Below are 12,416 nucleotides of genomic sequence, written 5' to 3' on the forward strand. Positions count from 1 at the left end.
AACGTCAACCGGAGGCCCGGGCTCTGAGGATCCTGACCTTCCGGGGAACGGGGAAAGACTGGGGGGCCGGGGCACACGATCGCTTTTAAACAGCGAACACGTGCTCCCAACGAACGATACGGCCCCTTGCTTCCGCCATATCTGCCCCTCCCACTTACCGTACAGATGGAGCCAACTTCCAATTCTGGAACGAACCTCACCCTCCCTCGGACCAGATGAAAACGCCGTGAACTGGGACTGAGACTGAACCAACCTCCCGACGGGATCTCCCTCCCGCCACTTTCCTCCCCTTTAAAAACCCTTATTAAAAACCTATGTACAAAACCCCATAAATTCTTCTTCCTCGATGCCACCTCTCCGGGTCCCAAGACCCTCGTTAAGGCCGCCTCGATAACCCAGATGGCCTTTCCTGCGAGGCGGGGGAACCTCGCACTTGAAGAAGTTCGGCAGGCGAGTATTTCATGCATAAAGATCTAAATAACAGCGGGGAGAGGAAAAGTTCCCGGTCAGTAGATGGTATTGCGGACGATGGGTGAGACCGGAACAGTCACAGACAACGGCCAAAAGGCCGGTAGGGCAACAGTTAGATGAAATAAAAGTTGGGCTGATGAATTCTGCCCATAATGTCACCCATCGACTAAGGTCAAAGTTCCACCTGCCAGAGCTGTTCGTATCCAAACCGGCGATAACACTGCCGCTCAAAAAGTGCGGCAAACCGTCCAGGCATCCGCAAAGATGGCAAATGCGGTCAATGATGGTGAATCGTTGGGTTGTTGGTATCCGTGCTGCTAAGCAGAGCTGCCAAAAAATCAGCGGCCCACACTCAGTCGCCGATGTCCTGACGACCCGCTACAGCAACCTCGCCAAGCCAGGCCATTTCTAGCGCGCCAATCCGCGCCCTTCCAAAATGGCGGCCGTCGTTCATCATCATTAGTAGTGGCCTCCGATGGTATCAGGGCCACTGTTGGTATCATTGCCGCTGGACGCTTCAGCCGGTGACACCCATGCTGGGTAATCGGCCACTGATGACCCATGCGGCCGCCTGGCAGTGAACCACAAAACCGGGCCGGCTCTTCTCAGCGGGCGCTGCTACCCGCCCGGCGCCTCTGCCCCGTTCCTGGCAGCCGGGGGTCCAACAGGGCCCACAGGTCTTCATCCGGCTGTCGGGAAGATGGTCCACAGGGCGATAGCTCCAGGCCGCTCGGCAACAGCTCTCCGGTCTTCCCGGCGGGCGCTGGCGGGCGCTGCCCCATGCCACGCCCAACCAAAATGGCCGCCGCCATCCGCCCGTCCGCCGTCCGCTGCTCGCCCGGCACTTTAGCCCCGTTCCTGGCAGCCGGGGGTCCAGCAGGGCCCACAGGTCTCTATCCGGCTGTCAGGAAGATGGTCCATAGAGCGATAAGCCCAGGCAGCTCGGCCACAGCTCTCCGTTCTTCCCGGCGGGCGCAGCCCCATGCCGCGCCCACCCAAGATGGCCGCCGCCATCCGCCGTCTGCCGCCCGACACTTCAGCCCCGTTCCCCGGCAGCCGGGGGTCTAACGAGACCTAAAGATCTCTGTCCGGCTGTCGGGGAGATAATCTGCGGGGCGATGGGTCCGGGCAGCCTAGCAGCCACCTCCGCGGCTTCCCGGCCGGGAAAAAACCCGACCCGCTGTCGGCATGTATTTTACAACGCCGCCATCCTGCACATGCGCAGAAGAAGAAGCTCTCAACATAACATAACATAACATCACATCAGAGTTGGAAGGGACCTTGGAGGCCTTCTAGTCCAACCCCCTGCCCAGGCAGGAAACCCTGCACCATCTCAGTCAGATGGTTATCCAACATTTTCTTAAAAATTTCCAGTGTTGGAGCATTCACAACTTCTGCAGGCAAGTCGTTCCATTTATTAATTGTTCTAACTGTCAGGAAATTTCTCCTTAGTTCTAAGTTGCTTCTTTCTTTGACCAGTTTCCACCCATTGCTTCTTGTCCTGCCTTCAGGTGCTTTGGAGAACAGCCTGACTCCCTCTTCTTTGTGGCAGCCCCTAATAAATAAATCCGGCTTTCCCCACTGTCCCCACTTTGCTTGTCAGAAGGTTACAAAAGGTGATCACATGATCCTGGGATCATGTGCAACAGACATAAATATATGACTAAGCATCCACATTCTAACAATGTGACAGATCACAGATGCTGCAACAATCATGAAAAACGGTCATAAGTCACTTTTTTCCGTCTCATTGTAAATTCAAATGGTCACAAATGGTTGTAATTCAAGGACTACCTGTACATCCATCCATCCCATCCTTCCATGCCAGTGGTGGGATTCAAAATTTTTTATTACTGGTTCTCTGGACATAGCTCGGTGGGTGTGGCTTGGTGGGCATGGCTTGGTGGGCGTGGCAGGGGAAGGATATTGCAAAATCTCCATTCCCACCCCACTCTGGAGCCAGCCACAGGTTCTCCGAACTATTCAAAATTTCTGCTACCGGTTCTCCAGAACCTGCTGAATAGCACCCCTGATCCATGCTCGAAGAGATCTCTGGTTTAAAAAATGTGCTCATGACCCCAACCGATTGTCCCCTCCCATTACCCTGGTTCTTCAACCAGTAACCTAGAGAGAAGCCCAGCCCCGCCTCTTACCCCTTCATGATGAGGTAGTGCTTTGTGCTGTCATTGGGGTCATTTGTTGGGGTCCCCCAGCAGTCCTCCACACTTAGGGAGAAGTACATGACTTGGTCTTGCCCTTCTATCTGCAGGAGGACGTAGAGAGTGTCCGACATGAGAAGCGACAGCGGCTGCTGGCTATAAGGCTTCTTGAAGCTGGCGCTCTCATAGAGGCCCATGGTTACGGTGAAGTCCCCTTCTTTGACTGAAAATTGCACAAACCTAGGAAAGAGAGAGATTGCTCATCAATCTGTCTATCTATCTGTCTGTCTGAAAGGTCTCTATGTGAAGACGGAATGCGTTTCTAAGCCAACGGTGCCTATTCAATTTTCAGCCCAACTATTTTTGACTTCTCTTTCAATGACAGATCGGTCAATTTCATGCCAGCAGGAATATGCTTCTTTCTTTCTTTCTCTAAAAAAGAATCCCCATTTGTCGTTTCCCCCTTCTGAAACAGGTCAGATGGCCTCTGTCCTCTAGGAGGTACTCATGAATAGAGAAATGTTACACAATAATATATTCTGCATCCAGTACAGCATGTTTCTCAATCTTGGCAACTTTAAGATATGTAGACTTCAATTTCCAGAATTCCTCAGCCAGCATCTAGTGTCCCTATCTAAAGCAGTCCAAGGAACCTTGGCTTAGAAGTACAGTCAAGGTGACAAACTTATCTAACATCCTTCGCCAACTTAACCAATAAACATCCTAGCTGGGAAGAGAGCAGTTACAGCCTAACATAATTCTTATTATTTCCTGATGTTGGGCACCAAGTTAATAAATGCTTTCATAGATTTAAAAAAGGTTATTCCAAAGCCTTGCTGATTTCACCCTGCAAATATTGTTGGTTGTAACCCTTGACTAGGCAAAACAAACAAACAAACCATGCCAAAGGTGATCCTCAGGTCTTGCAAGGTTGCTTACTCTACCTGTTGCTTGCAATTTCCTAGGCCTTGGAGATACTGAATGTACTGCTTGTGAAATAATAATAAACCTATTGGCAATTGTCTTATGCCAAACCATACTGTTCAGTATCTTGGAGTTTTAGGTAGGGTTCCTTCCTAGCTGAACCTGTCAGAGATGGGATCTAACATGGGATCTATCATCAGGCTGTAGACCATGGCCAAGCCAGCATCACTTTTAACCATGGTAATCTCAAAATAACGTAGGATGGGTGCCAAAGCCCACTGCTTCATCTGTTGAAATGCAGCTTGCCAGCTTACAAAACGGCCTAAAACTATCATAGCCATCCTAACCTAGGACAACAGAGTGGTAGCTAAGGGAAATGCTTAGAATAACCCAAGCCACAACATACGTGTCTATAGCCTTGAGTGAGTATTGCAAGCTGACGACGCGCTTATAGGCATAGATGCAGGAGAAATGTATGAGAATCACATTGCTTCTGGTAATCACACCATTATCCTCCCGGTCCGACTTGATCACGTTGGCGTAAGACACATAAGAATTGTTGAACTGCAAAAAGGACCAGAAACTAGATTAAAGGCCAAGATCAGAATTGTGGGTGAAGTCTTTAGTAATCCAACACCAGACGGTGCCATTTCTAAATTGGATCAGCTCATATGAGCACTGCCAAGGGACTTATTTTATTTATTATTTTATTTATTTGATTTTTATACCGCCCTTCTCCCAAAGGACTCAGGGCGGTGTACAGCCAAATAAAAAAGCGCAATATATACATTAAAACAAGACTAAAACAAACATATTACAAAATGGCCAAAAATTTAAAAAATTTAAAACATTTAAAATAGTTTAAAAACCCTAAAATATAAATAACCCTGGATTAAAATTTAATTAGGCCAGTCCCGCTTGAATAAATAAATGCGTTTTCAGCTCACGGCAAAAAGTCCGAAGATCAGGCACTTGACGTAAACCAGGGGGAAGTTCGTTCCAAAGCGTAGGAGCTCCCACAGAGAAGGCCCTGCCCCTGGGGGCCGCCAGCCGACATTGTCTGGCAGATGGCACCCTGAGAAGGCCCTCTCTGTGTGAGCGTATGGGTCGGTGGGAGGCATAGGGTAACAGCAGGCGGTCCCGTAAGTACCCGGGCCCTAAGCCATGGAGTGCTTTAAAGGTGGTAACCAAAATCTTAAAGCGCACCCGAAAGACCACAGGAAGCCAGTGCAAACTGCGCAGGATTGGTGTTACATGGGAGCAACGGGTTGCTCCCACTATTACCCGCGCAGCTGCATTCTGGACTAGCTGCAGCCTCCAGATGCACTTCAAGGGCAGCCCCATGTAGAGAGCATTGCAATAATCCAAACGTCCTTATGATTAGTCCTCACGCTTATGTCCATTGCAACCTTCCCATGGTCATGTGATCACAATTTACAACAATTGCAGCATTCAAGGGTGTTCTGACCCAACTCCCCAAACATGGCCAACCCTCTGTAATTAACTTAAAGGTTCCTTTATTAGGAGTGCCAGCAGCCCCAGCAAAAAGTTTCTCTCTCAATGAAGGCTAATAAGTCGATCCAGCCAGGAGATAAATAGTTGTCTGCCACATTTTTTTTTTAGATTTTTTTTTGACCAAGTGTGATTGGACACACACAGAATTTGTCTTGGTACATATGCTCTCAGTGTACAAAGATACCTTCATCAAGGTACAACACTTACAACACTAACACTGATAGTCATAGGGTACAAATTTAACACTTAATGATACATCTATTCATCTCCACCCCCTGCCTTTTATCCCCAGAGCTAGGGTGGGGCTTCGCTAGCAATGGTGACTCTTCCGTCCCATGGATTGGCCCATACATTTCCACTGCTCTCCTCTCCTCTGCCTTCTGCGCATCTGCATGTCAGGCACTGGACCCAGCTGTTCCTCCTCTTCCACATCAGCCACCTCCAGACCTGGCGGCTGTTGACTCTCCATCTGAGGGCTGACGGACGGCCCAGGCTCCATCTGTCTCTCTCTCTGCAAGCTCCATTCCCTCTTGCCCTTCAGAACTCTTAGGTTGTCCTGATGTTGACTCCCATGTCTCTTCTTTCTCTGATTTGGCTGCTGGAGGGGCCGGTGGCTAACAAGCCACAACAAAAGGTCACATGATCTCTGTTTGTGACCTTCCCAGGTGGCTTCCAACAAACAAAGTCAATTGGAGAAGCCAGATTTGTTTAATGACAAAAAAGGGCATGACATTGAACTTAGTCACATAATAACTCATTTAATGATAACAGTTGTGATTGTAAGTCAACCCCTATAGGCAGTCCTTGACCTACAACCATTCCTTTAGTGTCTGTTTGAAGTTATAACAGCACTGAATAAAATGACTCATGACCATTGCAGTGCTTCCATGGTCACATGATCAAAATTCAGATGCTTGATAACTCAGTTGTGGTCGTAAGTCGAGGACTACCTGCTGTACCTGTATCCTCCCCTTACCTTGATCTCTGACCCGCAGGCTGTGTGGTTTTCACCTGTCAACTTGGCCCCGAAGAAGCTTTCTCCATCCTCATCTTGCTCAGAAACGATGCAGGAGCTATTCATCAGATGGACCGATCTCAGAGGGACTTTCAGGGTCTCAAACACTTCCTTCCTCACCAGCATCTTCATATACCCCTCCTTGCACTGGAGTTTCACCTCCATATCTTAACAGAATAACAATAGAGTTGGAAGGGGCCTTGGAGGTCATCTAGTCCAACCCTCTGAGCACGCAGAAGACACGCAGAAGACATTTGAGACAAGTAGCTGTCCAATCTCTTCTTGAAAGCCTCCAGTGATGGATCACCCACAACCTCTGGAGGCAAGCTGTACCACTGGCTAATTGTCCTCACTGTTAGGAAGTTTCTCCTCAGTTCTACGTTGCTTCTCTCCTTGATCAGTTTCCAACTATTATTTCTTGTCCTGCCCTCCGGTGCTTTGTAGAATAATTAGACCCCCTCTTTTTATGGCAGCCCCTCAAATACTGGAATACTGTTATCATGTCACCCCTCATCCTTCTTTTCTCTAGACTAGCCATACCCAGTTCCTGCAACTGTTCTTCATGTGTTTTAGTATCCAGGCCTTTTAATTGATCTGGCCCTCTAGATCAATAAAATGTTTCTTGGGAAACAGAAAAAAAAAGAAAAACTACAAAAGCTTCTAAGTTAAGAAAATTCCTTCCGAACATGGGAAATCTGTAGGCCTTTGCACTCCAGAGCAGATGCATCTTACCTTTACAGAATTGTCCCGTAAAGCCGGTCTTACAGGTGCAATTTGCACTGTTGTCTACAACCCTACACACTCCCTGGTGAAAACAGGGGTTTGGAAGGCAGGGTCCCAAAGTCCTGCGAAGTCTCACCGCTTCCTCTCCACTGGATTTAGGGAGCTCTATCAGATGATCTAGAACAGAAGGGATCCATCAGATGGTTGGTCACCCACAGAGAAAACCCCAATTTCATCCTTCCGCCCCAACATCTCAGTTCTGTACACCTGTTTTTATTGCTGGCTCCATTTCTCGTTAGGGCAGGTAGAGCAATTCTTGGAAGTCTTATAAAAATATCCTCCCCATCATGTGCACCTCAATTCTGTACTACAGTAGTGGCCAAAATTGTGGAAACCTTTTGGGAAAAGTGTATTTTTAAGGTTTGATGGCTAATAACACCACTTTTTTGGAGAGTTTCAAGATAAGCGTATTCCATGGCTGGAATGGCTGGGAATAGCCCAGACCTTCACCCAATTGAACATCTGTGGAGCCGACTAAAGAAACTTGTTAGTCAGAAGTGACCCAGCAATAAAACCCAGTTAATAAGTTAAGTGAAGACATCATTCCATGTTGGTTTCACATTATAACAGCTGAAGAACTGAAAGACTTGGATCACACCATGGGAAGACGTCGTAAGGCCATAACGCTAACATATCTGGCAAGAAAGGTCATAAAATGGGGCAAACCTCACTTAACAAATAGCTCACCTAGCAACAGAAACCTTGGGACTCAGTGGTTATCTTAAGTGGAGGACTGCCTGATGAACAATGACATTAACAGATTTAACCATTTAGGTATACAACCAAGTGACAATTTTTTTGGAAATTGTTTTTCACACATGTCCTTCTGGAGAACCAGGTGATGGAGCCTGGGCCAAGAGACACTGCTAAGGGAATGGTCAGATAAGAGACAGCACGGCCCACAGCTAGGTGGTGGGTGGGGCAAGATGCTAAGAAGAGCCCTCCCTAGTTTATCAGGCTGCCAAGGTTCTCTTAATTGCAAGGTTCGGTTAAATGTAACTCCACAGTAAGGACAGAGCTCCACAGTAAGGACAGAGCTGTAAGGACAGTAAGGACAGACCAGACTCCTGGTCTTGCTTCTTCTCAAGAATAGCCTAAAGCAGGGGTCTCCAACCTTGGCAACCTTAAGACTTGTGGACTTCAATTCCCAGAGCTCCTCAGCCAGCAAAGCAAAGCTGGCTCAGGAACTCTGGGAGTTGAAGTCCACGAGTCTTAAAAGTTGCCAAGATTGGAGACCTCTGGCCCAAAGGACCAAGTTGGTAGACTTAGAGGCAGCTGGAGGTTCATCCACCCTCCCTCTAGCCAGCCTTTTCCAAGCAGGACACCAGAAACTTACAGTTATTGCTCTCAATCGCAGGGAAGAACAGAACTGGAACTATAAGCCAGAATATCATGATCATATCCTGAAAAAAGAAGAAGAAGAAGGTATTTATGATCAAGGTCATCACTTGAGACTTTCAAGAAGAGATTGGACTGCCATTTGTCAGAAATGGTGTAGAGTTTCCTGCTTGAGTGGGGGGTTCGACTAGATGACCTATAAGGTCCCTTCCAACTCTGTTAATCTTTTAAACTTCTGTTAAATTGAAATGAATTCATGGGCACTTCAATGGAGCTTTGATAACAGTATAGAAAAATCTTCAGAATCTTCTAGCAGTCTTTTTTTCAGCTTCCCTAAACTTCTCTGGATGGTATTCTATCTAATCAGGTCACACCAACCCAGTTGAGCTTCCAGGTTCAAACAAAGTCTCACCCTTTCTGCAATCTGAACATTTTAAGAGTTGCCCCATAATTCTGTGTGATGCCACACATGATCCTGACTGGATGCAAAACAACAGCAAAGCAACCTACCCGATTCCTAATCAAAGAAATTCTTTTTTTATTTGCCATTTTACTCATGTTAGTGGATATGTTAAGAAAATGTTTTAAAATATATTGATTTAATATGTATTTTTTTAAAAATGCAGATGAAGTATCTGCAATGGGAAAGGGATGGAATTAAGAATGTACAGAGAGGCCAAAGACTTGTTCACTGATCTCTATACTCACCTTTATATCTTGTTGCATTTTTGACCTGCCTTTCCTTCATAGTTTTCTTCCCACAGGCTGAATTTGCTTCCCAATAGATGGATCGATCTGTGCCCAAGGTGCACCCACCTTGAATTGCAGGTAGCGAGTCAGAGATGGAGGGGAAGGTTAAAAAAATTGAGATGGTGGCCATAGTCATGTGACTTAAGCCCCTCCTTCTTTTTAAGGTGCTGAGTGCAAATGACCTACTGAGTGCAAATGGCCATTCAAAGCCTACCAGATGGGTAGGCTTTGAATGGCCACCATCTTAACTTTTCTGACTCCTTTGAGCAAAGGATTCTGCTGTGGGCATAATTGAGGTTGGAGGTCCTTCATCTTGACTAGTTGTACGACTGAGAACTTTCCTGGCTAAGGGTGACCTAGTGACATTCTCAGTTCACTCACACTTCCAAGAACTACAGTCCCACCCTCTTCCTTCAAATCTGGCCACCATGATATTCATCAGCTGTCTTTCAAAAACACATCCATGGTTAAGAGAACCTCTGCTTATTCCCTTCACCAGTTTCCTTCCTTGAGACACACTAAACCATAAACAACTTTCACTGTTGACATTCATATGGCAGGCTAAACTACAATAATGGTTAGCTTGTTTCAAACATGGCCATCGTGAAGGCAGTTGAGGGGAAACTCTCTTCTTTGTTTACTGGCTATATTTAGTGCAACACATTTTGGGTAGATAAATTAACTACAGGTTCCAAAATTAATTTTCTGTATTCTCAGAGCACATGGAATCACAAACAATCAACTTGACCACATTGATGGGGGTGTGGGCCAGAATTGGTTAAGATTACTAGGTAGTTTGTGTTTTATAGCATCCTAGAGACACAGCCAATTGTATTTACATGTCTTTATTTGGATTGACTGAACTGTGGGTTACCCAATGACCCCCGTGTTGCATTCAGACATTGCATTGGCTGTTCAATTAATCCACTGTTCCTGGTTCACACGACATAATGAATAATACACTAATTTCATTTGCTAGTTTTACTAGGTAAGTTTGTGGCTCCTAATATTCCATTAGGGCAAGTCACATTAACACAGAAGACAAACTGACTATTGTGATATATCTCATCTTAAAATACCTTCTATTCCATGGACATTTTCAAGCCGGCAGTTAGTTTATTAATTATTTTGTATTAATTCAACTTATTTAACTACTCACTCAATACGTGATTCAGAGAGGCTTACATGATTAAAAGCAACAAATAACTCACTCAAAAAATATAAAGAACTATATTGCTCTAATTACAGCCATTGAGATATTATAAAACTCAGAAGACACATCAAAATTTTCAACACTTTTGTTCTGCAATTACTTAAACCTGAAAAAAAAAATCCTTTCTCAATCTTAATTTAAAATGTATGGATCATTCTATCTAGCAGTAGATAAAAGTATTTTCAACCAATGTTTCATCCTCAACATATTTTATAGTTCAACAAAGATAGGCAATTGAAGCCCTAAGAAAACTCTTTTGCCTTTGAATTCATTTTACTGGTTCAAAACAAGCAAGGATATTCTCATTACATCATCCGGGTAAAATATGATTAAAAATCTGCCTTTCTGACACCTGTCTAAAACAATTAATCTCCTCAACACTTTGAAGGCCAGAGCACTGAAATGGCGAGTGGGGGAGCAAAGCATTTAATTTTGAGAATTGCTCTCTGAAAGGACAAAGTTTGCTTAGCTATCCTGTTCCTTGAACTTTAGTGAAGAACACCAACATCAAAGTTTTTAAAAAGGTGATTTAAAAGCGGTTTCTCTCTCAGGAATCCTTCCAGTGTAATATCTACAACAAGGTATTTTGGGATTCAGAAGAAATTCAGAGAATAATCCTGCAAAGGGAACTCTTGAAGAATTTAAACACACAAACACACACACTCTCCCCACGAAATAAATGTGTAATTCTCAAAAGCAAAGAAAAAAGGGAACTCCATTGGTTTCTTTAGTCAATTTCCCTGAAGAACAAGTTATTCCAATACCAAAAGTAAAAGCAAACCTAAAACAGGAAGATGAAAAGATGGAATAGACATTAGCACAACCCAAAGCTATTCCTTTGAGGAGATGCAATGTAATGTTTCACTTACTTGCAAGTAAGCCCTGCTGGACTTCAGAGTAAGGACAAACAGGCTGCTAGTCTTCTCTCTCCCTTACCGTAACAGCTTGCAACTCACCAGCGTCTGTGGGAGATGGCACCAACTTTTCTCAGCTCTGCCCTTATATATATTATCTCCAAACCAGCTGATCCCCTCCTTCCAAGGTTCTTGAGATAACTATTCCTTTGCCAGATTGAGACCTTCTAACGCCTCAGAAAATACTGTCTAATAACAGCAATCCAAGGCACTATGCCACTATTTAGAAGCTGGTTTGTATTTCTGGGTGTCTGGCTTTCCTGGGTGTAAAAAAATTCTTGGTTCTTCTTGCCAACTTTTGATCTCCTCCTCTGCTTTTAAAACTGCTTTGAGAGAGAATCTTCCACATGTTCCTTTTGGATCTTTGAAGAGAATCAGTGCAAAGATTTAATTGAGGCTCCACCCCCTCTATCTAAGGGGCAGAAATAATCATAGATGAAAATGTTATTTATTTATTTATTTTGCTGAGGGAAGAAAGAAAAAAGGATATACCAGGAAATTAGACAAGACACAACAGTTACCCTTCTCACAGTGACTGAAAGTTGCAATTATTTAGCTAACGTTCAAGTTTCAAACATTTCTTCCTCTGAAGGAGCATGAGGTGAGGAAAGAAACAGAATTTTAAAATGTTTTTAAAAAAAGATGATTGTTGCAAGATATGTTTATGTCATAATGGCAAGTCCCATCACAGGCGTTTAGCACGGATGACAAATTTAGAGAGTAGATGCAAATCATGTGAGAATTTGTGTACATTTAGTCCTTAACTTACAAACATTTGTTTAATGACTGTTCGAAGTTACAATGGCAGTGGAAAAATGGCTTATGACCATTCTTCACACACATATGACATTGCAGCATCCCCATAGTCACGTGATCAAAATTTGTATGCTTGGCAACTGACAGGTATTTTTGATTGTTGCAGCATCCTGGGGTCATACGATCACATTTTGTGACCTTCTGACAAGCTAAGTCAATGGGGAAGCCAGATTTAAGATTTAAACTTAATCTTGTGTAGCTTCTTCTCCAGAAACACTACACTACTAACCAGAGCTTATAAAACATTTGCTAGACCAATTCTTGAATACAGCTTGCCTGTCTGGAACCCACACCTCATTTCTGACATCAATACAATTGAGCGTGTCCAGAAATATTTTACAAGAAGAGTTCTCCACTCCTCTGAATAAACAAAATACCTTATGCCACCAGACTTGAAATCCTGGGCTTAGAAAATTTAGAGCTCCGCCGCCTTCGACATGACCTGAGTTTAACTCATAGAATCATATGTTACAACATCCTTCCTGTTGAAGACTACTTCAGCTTCAATACAACAATAC

General features: G+C 44.6%; 1 protein-coding gene across 1 annotated transcript in view; it reads right to left on the reverse strand.

Moving 5' to 3' along the window:
• Positions 1-11,042, reverse strand: part of LOC131183963 (uromodulin-like) — a 31,388-nt gene extending 20,346 nt beyond the window's left edge. The window contains exons 1-6 of the mRNA XM_058154768.1: positions 11,038-11,042; positions 8,204-8,270; positions 6,817-6,984; positions 6,046-6,251; positions 3,961-4,118; positions 2,625-2,870 (exon numbers count right to left, since the gene is read on the reverse strand). Of these exons, the coding sequence (XP_058010751.1) occupies positions 2,625-2,870; positions 3,961-4,118; positions 6,046-6,251; positions 6,817-6,984; positions 8,204-8,267 (842 nt within the window). The 5' untranslated portion in view covers positions 8,268-8,270; positions 11,038-11,042. The remainder of the gene's footprint in view (positions 1-2,624; positions 2,871-3,960; positions 4,119-6,045; positions 6,252-6,816; positions 6,985-8,203; positions 8,271-11,037) is intronic.
• Positions 11,043-12,416: the final 1,374 nt, after the last annotated feature.

This window comes from Ahaetulla prasina, chromosome 12, assembly GCF_028640845.1.
Source record: "Ahaetulla prasina isolate Xishuangbanna chromosome 12, ASM2864084v1, whole genome shotgun sequence".
NCBI lineage: Eukaryota > Metazoa > Chordata > Lepidosauria > Squamata > Colubridae > Ahaetulla > Ahaetulla prasina.